This window comes from Melanostigma gelatinosum, assembly GCF_949748355.1.
Source record: "Melanostigma gelatinosum genome assembly, contig: SUPER_10_unloc_1, whole genome shotgun sequence".
Lineage (NCBI taxonomy): Eukaryota > Metazoa > Chordata > Actinopteri > Perciformes > Zoarcidae > Melanostigma > Melanostigma gelatinosum.
In genome coordinates, this window is record NW_027635324.1 from 220,621 (window position 1) to 237,844 (window position 17,224).

General features: G+C 46.7%; 1 protein-coding gene across 1 annotated transcript; it reads right to left on the bottom strand.

Moving 5' to 3' along the window:
- Positions 1–68: 68 nt before the first annotated feature.
- Positions 69–16,921, bottom strand: LOC306783935 (septin-7-like; the record flags this gene model as incomplete). Its single annotated transcript, XM_079297327.1, has 2 exons — positions 69–553; positions 16,654–16,921. Coding segments are annotated over 2 exons (753 nt in total), but the record flags the coding sequence as incomplete, so codon positions are not given.
- Between the last annotated feature and the right edge of the window lie 303 nt (positions 16,922–17,224).

Here is a 17,224-nt window from a genome sequence, read left to right on the forward strand (position 1 = left end):
CGCTCAGAGCAGACCGAGCTTGTCCTGCACTCCACGCAGACTAAATGGTCTTGGCCCTGCCCTCCAAACTAAGCCAATCGTGCCAGAGTCCTGGAGGCCTCCATTCTCTGCTGCTCCAGGCGCTGCTGGGCCTCCCAGTTCGCTCTCTCGTCCTCGAACACGCGTCTCTTCTCCTCCAGCTCTCTGTGCTGCGCCTCCAGGTTCTTCTTCATCTGCTCGTGACGCCGCTGAAGCTCTGCTTCAGAGTCTTTGAGCTTCTGCACTTTTTCCTTGACTTTCATCTCGAACACCTGCTCCATCTCCATCTCCATCTTCTTCATCTTAGTCACATGCTCTCGCCTTTCCTCCTCCATCTGGGCCAGAGGACTCTTGGTGGACAGTTGACCTTTAACCCTGTTGTTGTCCACTCCGTTGTAGGTGACCGCAGCCAGCTTCCTGCTGCGGTAGTTTTCGTAGTGGACGTTGTTCGTCACGTCCTTCAGGTCCTGCATGTGTGTTCTGATGAGCATATCTCTCAGGATGGTGAAGTCACAGTGGTCACTGTTTTCAACTTCTGCAACCCCCCAGGGGTATTGTCTCCCTCTGACTCTTTTGCTGTTCACCTCGATGATGGTGTTGCTTCCTACTACAGCCAGCGGCAACTTGTCCTTTATCTTCTTCACCAGCCGGTTCTCTTCTTCGTCATCGGCCTCTGGGAACTCGTAGATCTTGATTCTATTTCATCCTTACTGACCGCCAGAGGCAGTGCTTAACACTGAATGTATTCCGTCGCGCGCATGCGCAGGTCGAATATTTATATCAACAAAGTCACGTGTGACCTCGGATGACCACCGTCATCTATAAGTTCCGGTGTCATCCTGAGCTCAGTCCTTTTTTTCTTCTCGCGTCACAGGTTAGCTACCATGGTAGCTTAAACAAGGATGTGTCTACGATCAAGACATATTAGAGCTCGTCGCTGTAGCCTTGTGACTACCGGTCGGAGTTGCGGTTCTCTCGCCCTCCAAAGGCTGCGACGAGCTGTCCCTCTTCGGAGGGAACGGTGTGTTCGCCGTGCGGACATCAAGCCCCGGACTGGTGGACGCTCCTATCATCGGTCGTCACCAGTCTGATAAGGGCAGCTAAGTCGTGATGACAGCAATCGGTAAGATCGATTAACATTGTTTTCTATAACAGTTGTTTGTTCCACGGTTGGCAGAGCGCTTCCGCTCTAGTAATCGAGTGGCGCGCTAACGAGAGCGTAGAATTACGCTGTCGGCCCGCCCTTCACAGTGTTACGGCTATCACAGTTAGCAGAGTGTTCCTGCTCAGGCAAACGTTGTGAGACACTAGTCCGCATTGGCGTTGTGTACATGGAGATTTAATCTTTACATCTGACGTAATTCGCAGTTAGCAGTGTCTTCACTCAGGCTAACTTGGATGCTAGCTGGGACTGCGTCCATCAACTTTGTAAACCTTACGGCTGTCACAGTTAACAGAGCGTCCTCGCTCAGGTTAACTCAGTGGAAAACTAGCTAAACAAAGCTGATACTGGGGCTGTAGCCATCAACTTTGTATCCTTACAGCTGTCACAGTTAACAGAGCGTCCTCGCTCAGGTTAACTCAGTGGGAAACTAGCTAAACAAAAGCTGATACTGGGACTGCGTCCATCAACTTTGTATCCTTACGGCTGTCACAGTTAACAGAGCTGTCACAGTTAACAGAGCGTCCTCGCTCAGGTTAACTCAGTGGGAAACTAGCTAAACAGAGCTGATACTGGGGCTGTAGCCATCAACTTTGTATCCTTACAGCTGTCACAGTTAACAGAGCGTCCCCGCTCAGGTTACCTCAGTGGAAAACTAGCTAAACAAAGCTGATACTGGGGCTGTAGCCATCAACTTTGTATCCTTACAGCTGTCACAGTTAACAGAGCGTCCTCGCTCAGGTTAACTCAGTGGGAAACTAGCTAAACAAAAGCTGATGCTGGGACTGCGTCCATCAACTTTGTATTGGCCATCAACTTTGTAGCATTACAACGATCACAGTTAGCGGAATGTGCTCGCTCAGGCTAACTCGGTGAATGCTAGTTAGACTAAATCAACGTCGAGGTTGTGCCCATTGATGGTTTTTACGCATTACGGCTGTCGAGTTCGCTCCGGCTAACTAGACTAAGCTAATACTCGGTGGGTCCATTGATTGTTGTAAACATTATGGACATATCGGTAGCGGATATCAGTTAGCAGAGTGCCCTCGCTCAGGCTAACTGGTAGGTGAGGGTTTTTGCCTCCCGAACGTCATGACAACGTCCGAGAGAAGTGCACTGTCCATAAACCGACTCTGAGTTGCCAGCAAGGCAACCACCACCCCCCGGTGTCCTGGCCTTAACCAAATTTGTCCGTCCATTCTCCCACCGACGTAACCCCCGATGTTCCACAAGCACACCTGCGTACACACACGCTTAAAAATTTAGACTGTTTTACCTCTTGGAGGCCCAGAGGAGTGCCTAATGAATACAAATTGGTAGACCAAATTGCAGCAGGTTTTGAGAGTGTCGCAAGTATTATTCCATGGATAACTGTGAATAAAAATGTTGATCGTATCAATTATGTGCATTACAATGTTCTTCGTTTGGCTAATCATACTAGGGATGCAATAGAGGGTCTGGCTGAGCAGCTGGCCCCTACTTCTTTGATTACTGTACAAAACAGAATGGCTTTGGACATGTTGCTTGCTGAAAAAGGAGGTGTTTGCTCAATGTTTGGAGACCTGTGTTGCACTGTCATCCCCAACAATACTGCGCCGGACGGTTCAGTCACAAAAGCACTGAATAGTCTGAGGGCACTGTCAAACGAAATGCAGGAAGCATCAGGTGTGAACAATCCATTTGGAGATTGGATGGAAAACATGTTTGGAAAATGGAAGCACCTGATCTTGTCAATAGCAGTGTCAGTGGGTGTGTTCATTGCAATATTGGTCTCATGTGGATGTTGTATAATACCCTGTATTCGTTCTTTGGTTGGCCGTCTTATCACCACTGCCCTCTCCAAGGAACCATTACCACCCCCTCCTTATGGAGCTTACCCAGTATGGGAAGAGCAGAACAGCCTGGTAGGGTCAGGAGAGGCAGAGGAAGACACCAGCGTGTGAACAGGGCAGAAAGGTAAAGAAAGTGACGTCCTTCAGACGTCAAGAGAGGGATTTGTTGATAAAATTAGCTCATATACAGCTTTAATCAGCAATTAGCTCATATACAGCTTAATCAGCAGCTAGTTTATATGCAGCTTTAAGTAGCAACTAGCTTATATACAGTTTAATTAACAGCTAGCTTATATACAGCTTAATCAGCAGCTAGCTTATATATACAGTTTAATTAATCACTAGCATATTTGTAGTTTTAATAACCATTAGCTTATGCAGCTCTATTAACCACTTATACAGTGCTCACAGCATACACAGGGCCTGAGAGAAGCAGGAGGAAGGTTACTGAGGTTAACTGCGTCACAAGGAACAGGCAGCCATCTTTAAATAGATAAGACACTCAGATTCAAGCGAGGGACTACGCCCAGCTGAGCCCGGCTTTCTCCACACACTCTTTCTCTAGGACCTCTCGCATTCAACACCTCACTCACACTGACGGAAACCAACGCCTATTGGGAGGGGCCAAAGGTGAATGGACATTCACGGCTTCCAACCAAGCGTAATACACGTAATAAACGTGCTACGTTTGCATCTTTGACTTTGACTAATGTGTATCAAGGGGCGGACCCCTATATTAAGGTTCATGCTGATGTGTTCAAGCGTGTTCTGATGGTGGAGCTCTGCGAAGTGAATCCATTAGATTGCCCATGCATGTTTAATTGTGTTGGGCTGAATAACTCTGTTGATAAATAAATCTATTGCTTTGATACAACTATACGCCTCTGAGAGCTTTCTGTTTCATTCTTAAACCTGCTCTAAGTGTGAAAGACAGCTACACATTTTTTCACAACACAAGAATGGCCATAACTTCTCAAATATGGATCCCAGAACCCACATATTGTGGACACACATTGTGGACTAGGCCTACAATAGGATCACCTGAATAAAATCCCTCTAGATTATCTAGAAAAGATTTTTGCCTGTATAAAACGAAAGTTACGAACGTAACTACGGTTCTATGAATCCTGGATGACCGCCAGAGGCAGTGCTTAACACTGAATGTATTCCGTCTCGCGCATGCGCAGGTCGAATATTTATATCAACAAAGTCACGTGTGACCTCGGATGACCACCGTCATCTATAAGTTCCGGTGTCATCCTGAGCTCAGTCCTATGGAATCTTCTCGCGAGTTCACGGGATTCCGAGTGACCAAGAACTCTGGCGGTCATCCAGGATTCATAGAACCGTAGTTACGTTCGTAACTTTCGTTCTATTTCATCCTTACTGACCGCCAGAGGCAGTGCTTAACACTGGATGACTTATACCAAAAGAGTCACGAGGAAGCACAGTAACTACCCCTTATAGCTCCGGCAGAGAAAATTGGCCAAGAACCCTCCCCAGTGGGTGAGGGTCGGCAACGTTAACTCTGTAGTGTTTGGTGAATGTGCTCACCACTCAGGCTTGCCCTCGGTGTGGAGACACTCTTGGTAGTGACCCTTCACCCCGGATGGCCGAGCGCAGCCGCTCGCCTTGTATGTATCGGCAATGGCCTCCACTATCCAGTGGGACAGGTGCCGTTTTTCCTTTTTGTCTTAAAAAGGAGCACAGCCCTTCTTAGGCTCACCATAACTGACTATGCAGGCGGTGGCTTCCATATAAGCTCTGAGGGCCCACACTGGGCACAGCAGCCTTGACCTCTCCTCTCCCGATGGGGGAGGGGGGGGTCAACTTTGCCAGCTGGATAGGCCGGTTTATATGTGAACGTATCCACCCCCTTGGGAGAAACACTGCCTTAGGCCAGAAAGTGACACCCAAGCCATCTGAGTTCCACCTCAGACATGATTCTTCCACTGATAGGGCATGCAGCTCGCCCCCACATTGAGCTGAATTGACAGCAAGGAGAAAACCGTCTTGCTGATAGCCATCTAGGCTCCGCCTGTGCCAGGGGTTCAAAAGGACAAGCATAAGCTGTCCAGTACCAAGGGTAGGTCCCATGCAGGGGAGACCGGCCCTTATCCAGGAGAGACTGTAGAAACTCAGTACAGCAGGCACGGGGCGCTGTACTGGGACCTTGTTCTGAGCCGCACACTAGTCGGAGAACAGCTTCCACCTGTTTCTTGTACTGCAGGCAGGTAGACCGCGCACTGGCATTCAGAATAGTCCGTCAGACTGGTTCTATGCAGCCACTCAGCATCCGGTCGGGCCCTCCCGTGACCCCTAATTGAAGGCGGCAGGGATTGGAATGCCAAATCCGACCCTCTAGTTGCGACAGGAGATCCCTCCTGTCGGGGAAGAACTCTGACAAGCTTATAGCAAAAGCAGAGGGACTGGTGGAAAGGCATAAAGAAGATCCTCTGGCCACGTGTGAGCCAGGGCATCTTGACCCAGAGGGCTGGTCCTCTCCGTCAGGGAGACCCAGTGGGGGCAGTGGGTCGACACGTCTGGATGCAGCCGCCACTCTCCCGGTGGAGGCTTGTAACGGAACAGGAAAACCACAACCTTGTTCCATTCTCCTGGTGGGCACATTGCCCACAGGCTGGTCAGGCGAGGGGCCTCCCAAGTCAGAAGGCCACGGTGATCCCCGTAGCAACTTCTGCAGATCAGGTGCCCCATCGATAGTTCATGGGAAATCACAGCAGAGGTGCTGTCCACCGGACAAGCACATGCTTTCCCTTCAAACATGGAAGGAAGTGCTCGAGCGCTAGCTCTAGAACCTGGACCTGCGGTCTTTCAGCAGACAACTGCCCCCAGGCTGTCCCGTTCTGTCACCCTGCACCCGCCTTGAGAGGCAGGTAACTGTTGTGACAATCTCCTGGTGGAATGGAACCGAGCCCCTGGGGCTCGGTTCCTGGGACACTGTTCGCCAGATATGCACTCCCTCCATGGGGATAGTGAATAGATGAATAGACACTGTTTCGATAATATTATTGCCCTGTATTGCCCTGTGCCACTTGGCATCCAAGTGAAGGCTGTTCAGCCATCCGCACTGGGGCGACAGACAGGCCCTCATAGGGCCACCCTAATGAAGGTTATGCTCTGAGAAGGGCTCAGGTAGCTCCTCTCCATGTTCACCTTGAGGCCTACCGGGCCACGTGAGAGAAGGCGAGCAGTGTCCTGTGGTGCCTGAAGCCGGGACGGCGCCTAGGTCAGCCAGTCGTCTAAGTACGGCAGTATGTTCACGCCCTGCGATTGCAGGGGGAAAGGACAGCAGTAACACACTGTGGACACCCATGGGGAGATGGGAGAGTCCGAATGGAAGCACCCAGGACTGAAAGTTGTGGTGATGCACCATGGGAACAGGCGTCGATAGACGTGAACCACTCTCCCTTGGAAATCCGCTGATGGGAGAAAGAACCCTGACAGCCGGCCTGGAGACATCTCCTGGCACCCCTGCCGGGGGGGACGGGGACGTAAGTAGGGTTGTATAGGTAGCGGTCCGGCCTCTCAGCAGGACGCCGAGGCCTGTTGCGCTACTAGGGTAAGCTGGAGGCTGAGAAACGGCCTTGTGGGCCAAAAATGGGACCCCTAGGTCTGGGGGTGCAGGCATGTCCCTGCAAAGACCAGAGAACTGCTGCCAGGTCTGGCTAGCTCTAACAGTCCGCTGAAGCGCCTGTACAGCAGCTGACTCGAACAGCTCACCAGGCTCCACTGGGACAGTATGGAGGGTCCTCCTACATGTCTCAGATAGGGGTGACTGCGCCAGCCAAACCTGGCGGCGAGTCTGAACCAGGGTGGACATCATACATCCACGTTCCCTCGATATGAGCGCAAACGCCTGCAATGAAGCATCACTGAGCAGAAGCGTCGAAGTAGCCCGCTGCAGAGAATCTGCGAGGGAAAGCATGAGGTGGGAGAGGGAGTTGTCGATACGGTGCACAGCGCTGCTGTGTCCTAAGCCCTGGATAGCAGGTCATCTTTGCCCCGACATTGGGTCGAAGGCACCTGGCCTCAGAGTCTCCTCAGGGGAAACTGATGGACGCCCTAGTCGTCTAACTGGCTGGCATACGTGCAAGGCCAGATTTGCCACCTCCTGCATGGTCTGATGTAAGGCGGGAGAGAGCCCTGGTGTCTCCACCATGCACGCAACTCCCTCAGATATTCCTCGGAGGGAGGAACAGAAAAGGTGGTGAGGGCGGGAAGGTGCCTGAAGAAGGCACTCACAGGTGGATGTTCCAGCTGCTGTGTATGCCCGGCGTGCAAGCGCCATACAAATGACCAGGGTAGGTTGGTCTGGATTCAGCTGCCCTGACAGGGGGAGGTAGCCCTCCCGCATCAGGTGTTCCACTTCGGCCAGCCTAGCAGACCTTACTGCTCAAGGCGTGATGCCGCAGGTCCTGCCTGGGTTCTCCCTGCTAGGGCAAGAGGTCAGGGCCGTCCTCCGGCTGAAGAGGAGCTATACAGGTCCTACAGCCGGGAGAGTTTAACATGGCCGCGATTCTGGTGGAACCCTTGTCCCACTAGTTTATGCGGAATTCCAAATCAGTCCGAGCGGGAGCGCTCTGCTGAATGTTAAGAGAACAGGCAGGGGGCAGTCAGTGGCGAGTGATCCTTCGGACACTCTTCCCTTAGCCAGCCGCTGCGGATATTGGTGACCCACCAGTTAGCCTGAGCGAGAGCACTCTGCAACTGTGGAAACAGGTCAGGCAAAGTCCTTATAGTGAGAGGGGCGAGGACACTCTCTAAGCCCACTCTCTTCACTAAGATAGTTGCTGCAGATATTAGTGTCCCCCCAGTTAGCTTGAGCGAGAGCACTCTGTTACCGTAAAAAACGGACAAAACAGAACACAGTCCGTACAGTGAGAGGGGAGCGAGGCCACTCTTCACTAAGATAGTTGCTGCCGATATTGGTGTCCCACCAGTTAGCTTGAGCGAGAGCACTCTGCCACTGTGGAAACAGGTCAGGCAAAGTCCTTATAGTGAGAGGGGAGCGAGGACACTCTTCACTAAGCTAGTTGCTGCAGATATTGGTGTCCCACCAGTTAGCTTGAGCGAGAGCACTCTGCTACTGTGAAAAACTGACAAAAAGAACACAGTCCTTACAGTGAGAGGGGAGCGAGGACACTCTTCACTAAGACAGCTGCTGCAGATATTGGTGTCCCACCAGTTAGCTTGAGCGAGAGCACTCTGCCACTGCGGAACAGGTCAGGAAAACAGTCCTCATAGTGAGAGGGGAGCGAGGACACTCTTCACTCGGATAGTTGCTGCAGATATTGGTGCCCCACCAGTTAGCTTGAGTGAGAGCACTCTGCTACTGTGAAAACGGACAAAAAAAACCACAGTCCTTACAGTGCGAGGACACTCTCCACTTGGACAGGTGCTGTAACTCTTGGTGTGCTACCAGTTAGCCTGAGCGAGGGCACTCTGCTAACTGATATCCGCCACCGATATGTCCATAATGTTTACAACAATCAATGGACACACCGAGTATTAGCTTAGTCTAGTTAGCCGGAGCGAACTCGACAGCCGTAATGCGTAAAACCCATCAATGGGCACAACCTCAATGTTGATTTAGTATAACTAGCATTCACCGAGTTAGCCTGAGCGAGCACATTCCGCTAACTGTGATCGTTGTAATGCTACAAAGTTGATGGCCAATACAAAGTTGATGGACGCAGTCCCAGCATCAGCTTTTGTTTAGCTAGTTTCCCACTGAGTTAACCTGAGCGAGGACGCTCTGTTAACTGTGACAGCTCTGTTAACTGTGACAGCCGTAAGGATACAAAGTTGATGGACGCAGTCCCAGTATCAGCTTTTGTTTAGCTAGTTTCCCACTGAGTTAACCTGAGCGAGGACGCTCTGTTAACTGTGACAGCTGTAAGGATACAAAGTTGATGGCTACAGCCCCAGTATCAGCTTTGTTTAGCTAGTTTTCCACTGAGTTAACCTGAGCGAGGACGCTCTGTTAACTGTGACAGCCGTAAGGATACAAAGTTGATGGACGCAGTCCCAGTATCAGCTTTGTTTAGCTAGTTTCCCACTGAGTTAACCTGAGCGAGGACGCTCTGTTAACTGTGACAGCTGAAAGGATACAAAGTTGATGGCTACAGCCCCAGTATCAGCTTTGTTTAGCTAGTTTTCCACTGAGTTAACCTGAGCGAGGACGCTCTGTTAACTGTGACAGCCGTAAGGTTTACAAAGTTGATGGACGCAGTCCCAGCTAGCATCCAAGTTAGCCTGAGTGAAGACACTGCTAACTGCGAATTACGTCAGATGTAAAGATTAAATCTCCATGTACACAACGCCAATGCGGACTAGTGTCTCACAAAGTTTGCCTAGCAGGAACACTCTGCTAACTGTGATAGCCGTAACACTGTGAAGGGCGGGCCGACAGCGTAATTCTACGCTCTCGTTAGCGCGCCACTCGATTACTAGAGCGGAAGCGCTCTGCCAACCGTGGAACAAACAACTGTTATAGAAAACAATGTTAATCGATCTCACCGATTGCTGTCATCACGACTTAGCTGACCCTTATCAGACTGGTGACGACCGATGATAGGGGCGTCCACCAGTCCGGGGCTCGATGTCCGAACAGCGAACACACCGTTCCCTCCGAAGAGGGACAGCTCGTCGCAGCCTTTGGAGGGCGAGAGAACCGCAACTCCGACCGGTAGTCACAAGGCTACAGCGACGAGCTCTAATATGTCTTGATCGTAGACACATCCTTGTTTAAGCTACCATGGTAGCTAACCTGCGACGCGAGAAGAAAAAAAGGACTGAGCTCAGGATGACACCGGAACTTATAGATGACGGTGGTCATCCGAGGTCACACGTGACTTTGTTGATATAAATATTCGACCTGCGCATGCGCGAGACGGAATACATTCAGTGTTAAGCACTGCCTCTGGCGGTCAGTAAGGATGAAATAGAACTCAGACTTCAGCATGGGGTACACGTCCTTAAACTGTACACCCTGTCGTACTCTTGGTGAGATTAGACCAACTTTTACTTCTGAAGATGTCAGAGCCCTGCATTTTTAATATGTTGTAGACAGGCCCCAATGAGGCACATTCAAGTTGGATGGGACTCCCTAGCACTTAGCATGCCTGCGCGGGAAGAGGGGCAGTTGGCCTATATTTGAATGGGGCATTTTGAACGATAAAATGAATGGAAAGTGATTACCCAAACGGCCCATCCTTCAACTAGTCATAACTTCTCACAACATGGTTGAATTTGATGGGATATTATGAACTGGGTGAACTGGGTGAGATGGGTGAACTGGGTGAGATGGGTGAACTGGGTGAACTGGATGAGATGGATGAACCATGGATTTGTCACCGAACTCGGCCCAAATTCCCATAGAAAGCAATGGGCTAGGACCCTTAAAATTGAACGGTCAGTCGACCTTTGGCCGATGACCATGTGGTATGAAAATCAAGGGGAAATTCCAAACACTTTTCCTATAGTGAATTATGGATTTCTCACGAGCTCGGCCCAAATTCCCATAGAAAGCAATGGGCTAGGACCCTGAAAATTGAACGGTCAGTCGACCTTTGGCCAATGACCATGTGGTATGAAAATCAAGGGGAAATTCCAAACACTTTTCCCATAGTGAATTATGGATTTCTCACCGAACTCGGCCAAAATTCCCATAGAAAGCAATGGGCTAGGACCCTGACAGTTTAACAGTCAGTCGACCTTTGGCGAAAGACCATGTGGTATGAAAATCAATGGGAAATTCCATACACTTTCTGCGATGGTACACTTTCTGCTATGGTAAACTCCGTACACGTAGAAATTACGGCCTTTTGACTCAATTCTGCCTAGACACCTAGAAAACAATGGGCTAGGAGGCTGAAATTTTCACATTAAGTCACCCTCTGCCCCAAGATGAAATGGTCTGAATATCAACGGGAAATTCTGTACAGTTTTCCCATAGTGATTCATGGCATTTAGCATTTATTTGGCTTAAATAGACGTTCAGTTAATACCCCTAGAAAGCAATGGGCTAGCACGCTGAAATTTTCACGGTCAGTCGGCCCTTGGCCACAAACCACGTGGTATGAAAATCAATAGGAAGTTCGGTACACTTTTCCCGTAGTAATATATGGCATTTTTCTTCATTTTAAAGTTATTTGGCCTAATTACCCCATAAAACAATGGGCTAGGACCGTGAAATGTTCACAGTCATTCCATCTTTGCCCCATCGTTAAATGGTATGAAACTCAATGGCACATTCCAAACACTTTTCCCATAGTGAACTATGGATATCTCTACCCAGATGACACTTATGTTCCGACATGGCCTTCAACAGTCTTTTCTCTCAAAATGTCCACTTTAATTTAAAGTAGAGATTTGATTCATTTTCTCCTTCAAAGAGGGGCTCGTCACCATTACACACCTATAATCTGGGCCTCGTAGCTGCAAGTTAAGGTCCCCAAAAACAGCCCCAAAGGTCAAAATTGAGGCATATGACCTCATCTTTCGGCCTGTTTTGGCAAGTGAGAAACGGGCCATTAAATCGTAGTGAAAGGTTGGAACTGCCTGATTTTTGCATAAATCAGTCGCCTATGATAAGGTGATGCAGGATCTAAAGCGAGATATCTGTAGAACCTTGGGAAAGCTAACTTCCGGTAGCAGCATGCTAACGACTTGAATCCAATTGAACCTTGAAGAGGGTCCTGTTTTGTCCATCATATGTGAATTTCATCAAAGAAGGCCATTGACAAGTGTTTTAAAATTGATCAATATTAAAAAGTGGTCAAAATCCAGATTTTACCAGTCTTTTCTCAAACGTTTTATACTTTAAAAAGGGGTAGGGTTTTAAATCCTTTTCTGCCTGAAAGAGGGGCTCGTCACCATTACACACCTATAATCTGGGCCTCATAGCTGCAAATTAAGGTCCCCAAAAACAGCCACAAAGGGCTTAATTGGGCTTAATTGGGGCCTTATTCACTTATATTTTGGCATATGCAAGAATGGCCATAATTTCTCAAATATGGGTCCTAGAACCCCCAGATTGTGCACACACATTGTGGACAAGGCCTACAATAGGACCACCTGGAAAAAATCCCTCTAGATTATCTAGAACAGATTTTTGCCTGTATCAAACTCAGAATTCAGCATGGGGTACATGTCCCTAAGCTGTACACCCTGTCGTACTCTTGATGAGATCAGACCATCTTTTACTTCTGAAGATGTCAGAGCCCTGTTTTTTTAATATGTTGTAGACAGGCCCCAATTCCAGTTAACAGCGTCACACCAGGAAGAAAAAGAGGTCATAGTGGAGGACTGATTGTTACTGGATAGAAGTGTTAGCACTGGTAGTCTCGTTACCTTTATTCTTCACTATGAAATAATAATGATGAGAGCTCTTAAGAAATCTATTTTTTGTATTCTTGTGTGAGTACTATACTTTTGAATACTATTTTGCATCGTAAATTCATAATATGTTAGTTAAATACACATATAAATACTTATGTTGAATACAATGGCTTGTAAATAGTTGTAGTTTCTATTTTATGAATATCAATGTTTGTATAATTTTTTAATCGTTCAAAAATGCTTCTATTACTTAACTTCATTAGAAATGCTTGTTTCATTTCAATGTCCTTTTTTAATAAAAAAAAATGTTTTTTACATACTTTATACAAAATTCTAGTTGAGTAATAAAGTCTCAACTTAAGCAGGTATTTTATGTAATCCTTCCATTTTAGTAATTACTATTACCTGTCTAAGTTATTAACAAAGGCTGCAGGCCGAGCCTCAGAGCTCCCTCATGCTGATCGTGACCGAAGGAGTGGGGGATGGGTGAGGTTACGGTGGGGACAGTCAATGTCATGTTCTGTGTAAAGTACCTTAAGTTTCATTGCTGACATTACACAAAACCTGACGTTTACCATCATCATGGGGACCATGGCGTGGCCCCTCCCCCATCAGTGCATGCGCCCGTGGAGAGGTGACTCACTGCCTCAAACTGTCGAGCGGCTCCACACACATGTAACTTGACGGGCTAGCTGTGGAACCTGGATGGAAATGGTAAGTTTTTAATTATTGTCCGAGCTCCGAATGTTGGTACATGTACTGCCATATAAAAAGAGCTGTTGCAATGTGCTGGAAGTTAACCGAGATGGACAGCTAATGTTAGCTAACACTAAGCTAACATGTGCAGCTAGCATGTGCAGCTAACAGAGCTGTGAGTGGAGCTGGGTCTGGATAAAGGTGGAGGTCTGAACAGACATGAGTGCAGCTTCCTGCTGTCACAGTGTTTTAACACATTGATAAGGCAGGGTATGCTAAATGTAGCCTCTGCTCCAAGGAGATGAACTACAGCAACAAGGGCTCACATGTCCTCTCATCACACTGTTCACTGTTTCGGGCTTGTCACCTTTTTCACTCATGAGTTTGCAGGTATGCGATCTGAGACCAGCCTACCGTTAACGGAAGGCTGGACAACTAATTACAGTTAACTACAAATGGATAATTTACACATCGTGGGGCTTTTTTACAGTCACAAAATGATATTTAGATATTTTTTAGAATTTATATTTTATCATCATTATCTTTTCCCACAGAACGTGAATATTATGCTCAACAAAGTGACATATTTGACATATTGAGTCAAGGTTAACTTTAAAAAAAGTATTTCTTCACATGTAAGCAGATATTGTAATTCAAATAACCATGGGTATTGAAGTAGAATATTTAGCCTCGTACTTTCAGAAATAAGTAGATCACCTTACTATAATGCAGCCTATAAGACCAGAACAAATTACTTTTAATTTCAGTCAAAATGTAATAATAGCAGCTCAGGCAACAATTTTAATTCCACCAAATTCTACCACTGCAGCTTGAAATACAGAGTACTGTAACATGACTGAATGTGTCCCTTGTGCTTTCAGGAGGATGGAGCATGTTTTTCATCCACTGGTGGCAGCTCTGAATGCACAGGTGAGAGAGGGGAGAGACCATGAGATGGTTTTATGTTGAGGTTTGTAGAAAGTCTTTTGTAATCGTGGAGAATATTATACTGAATACTTCAGGGAGTCTATTGGTTTCAATCCCAAACTGATCATACTCTCAGGGTTTAAATCATATAACTATTTAAAAATAGTCTAGACGCAAATGAAACACATTTTGACCCATCAAAGATGATGTTGAAGTTATTAGTTCATCGTAAACCATATTAACATTTCTATCCTCTAATATATTTGCAGGCGCTGATGTGACAGATGGCTTTAACCCTGAACAGACCAACGAGGTAGGATATGTCATCTTCTTTGGGTTCTTAATTGACAGTTAACCTGCTCGACTGTGAATGTCGAACAGAAATCAAAACAATGCTAGAGTAATTCATTTCTTACAGACTACAGCTAGTTAATCACACATATTAGACTTCCATTATTACGACAGTGTTTCCCACAGGGAGAAATTAAATAGTTTGCACTGCAGCCACTTATTCATAATGTCTGATGAAATATAAGTTGTAGTATTTGTTGTTTGGTTGTGTATTATTTTATTGATGTAAAACAGTGTAGACTGGTAGGTAGGTAGGTGGGTAGACTGATAGGTAGGCAGACTGGTAGGTTGGGAGCCTGTCTAAACATTACAAAAAAATGATTTGTTTTTCAGGAAGAACACCAGCGGTCCAGTGACAATACCGATATTCTTGACCCCACTCCAGCTGATGTCGATGAGGACACAAGTGTTCCAGAGCTCATGAGAACCGACAGTGGAGTTGTAAGTTTATTTGCAAAACTTCACATTCTAACATGAAAAGGGCCATGACATCTGTCAGTTTACAGGAATCAGGGTAATATGTTCAGAGGCTGTGATGATTATTGAAAGCGGTAATGTGAAGTGCCACTACGAGACAAAGCACAACTCTTTTGAGCTAACGTCTCGCATCTCAAATAAAGGCACAGGAAAATAAACCTAAGAGCCCAGTATGATCAGAATCCTAACGCATGAATTCACTGACCAACAATGACGTTAACAGAGAGGAATAGAGCTGAAACAAGTGGATTAATAACCACAGATAAAGTCCTGCTCGCTAATTCATCTTATTAGAAGATGAGAATAATATGGATATCTTGGTTTTCTTGGGTGACATCACTTCACACCTGAATTTAATTAATTTAAAGCTGCAGGGTACTTCATTTCTTTGTTTTAAGATGCACATTTTTCAAAAGCTTTCGGTTATGTAATTTAATCTTAATCTCAATTTTAAATCTGACAATAAATATTGTTTATGTATTATTCAATTGATCTTTCTATATTTGATAATCAGTTGTTTTCTACATACAGACTTTAATACAACTGTTGGCTACTTCAATATACAGTATATGGAACTAAATCAGAGTGCAAGTTAGACATTATTATGATGTTCTGGAGATTTAATGAGGAAATTCTCTCTGAATGGACCTTGTTGAACTTTAATTGAATACCCCGGTCATAGATGTTTAAAACTACCCGAAACAACACAACAATCTACGTTAATATGCGTGCTGTTCCACGGCATTGTTAAATGCTTGTGATTTTACAATGAAGAATATCCAAGTCTAATCCTTTCTTTTTCTCTTTCTTTTTTTAAGCTCAACAGACACGAAAGAGAACCTCTATCAAGTTCTGAGTACAGTGATGAGGATGAGTATGTTCCTCAATATGATGAAGAAACAGAAAGTGACTGTTCAGAAGAAGAGGTCAAACAGCACACGGCAAAGAAGAGAAAGGTACAGAGAACTTCAACCAACTCTCAGGAAGGAGATGACCAACCACGCAAGAAAACACATAAGACACGTTTTACTTCCCTGGCTGAACCTGACACCGACAAATCCTCATCTAATGGTTGCGACGTGGCGGTCATGACCTTGAAGAAGAAAGACAATGGAGGCAGACTGTACAACAAAAAGTTTTACTGTGTGTTTTGCTCTAAGCCTTTCAACAAAATGGCACGCCATTTAGAATCAAAACACAAGGACAAACCTGAAGTGGCAAGAGCAATAACATTCCCAAAGGGTTCTAAAGAACGAAGAATACAGTTCAGTGTATTGAGAAATAGAGGGAACCGTTTCCATAATAATCAGGTTATTAAAGAAGGAAAGGGAATGGTGATACCCCATCAACAATCAAGTGGACCTGTAAACGCCAGTGATTACATGCACTGTATAAACTGTGACGCCTACCTGAAGAGGAGATCACTATGGAGGCACATGCAGAGATGTCATCTACACAAGAAAGTCAAAGGTTTAAAGCCAGGGAAAACTAGAGTGCAGGCCCTTTGTTCGAATGCTCAGCCAGTTCCAGACAGCGTGAATGCACGATTTTGGAAGCTGGTGCTTGACATGAATCAAGATGAGGTTACAGATGTTGTCCGGAAGGACAACATCTGTACTCTTGGTACAGATTGACTCTTGGTACAAGAAGGACTCTTGGTGGACAGTTGACCTTTAACCCTGTTGTTGTCCACTCCGTTGTAGGTGACCGCAGCCAGCTTCCTGCTGCGGTAGTTTTCGTAGTGGACGTTGTTCGTCACGTCCTTCAGGTCCTGCATGTGTGTTCTGATGAGCATATCTCTCAGGATGGTGAAGTCACAGTGGTCACTGTTTTCAACTTCTGCAACCCCCCAGGGGTATTGTCTCCCTCTGACTCTTTTGCTGTTCACCTCGATGATGGTGTTGCTTCCTACTACAGCCAGCGGCAACTTGTCCTTTATCTTCTTCACCAGCCGGTTCTCTTCTTCGTCATCGGTCTCTGGGAACTCGTAGATCTTGATTTTATGCTCTTGGATTTCTCGCATGACCTGTTTCTTGAACTGTTGGCATTCCTCTGGGGTGAGGGTGTCTGCTTTGGCGATCAGCGGGATGACATTAACGTTTCGGAGAAATCACTCCTTCTTCAGGCACATGGCTTAATTGTCGGTCACGCGAATTTCGTGACCGTTTCATTGTAACTTGTAAAACTGTGTCTAATTGCCGTCTCCCCCAGTGAGGTTGAGTTTAGGGCAACAGTACAGGGACTGGATAAAAAAATGGAGGCCGGGTCGGAGGGCGATAGCCACCTCACTGACAACATTCCACGCAGCGAGTACGGTAAAGGCACGGGCTAAGTTAGGTGAGGGTTTTTGCCTCCCGAACGTCATGACAACGTCCGAGAGAAGTGCACTGTCCATAAA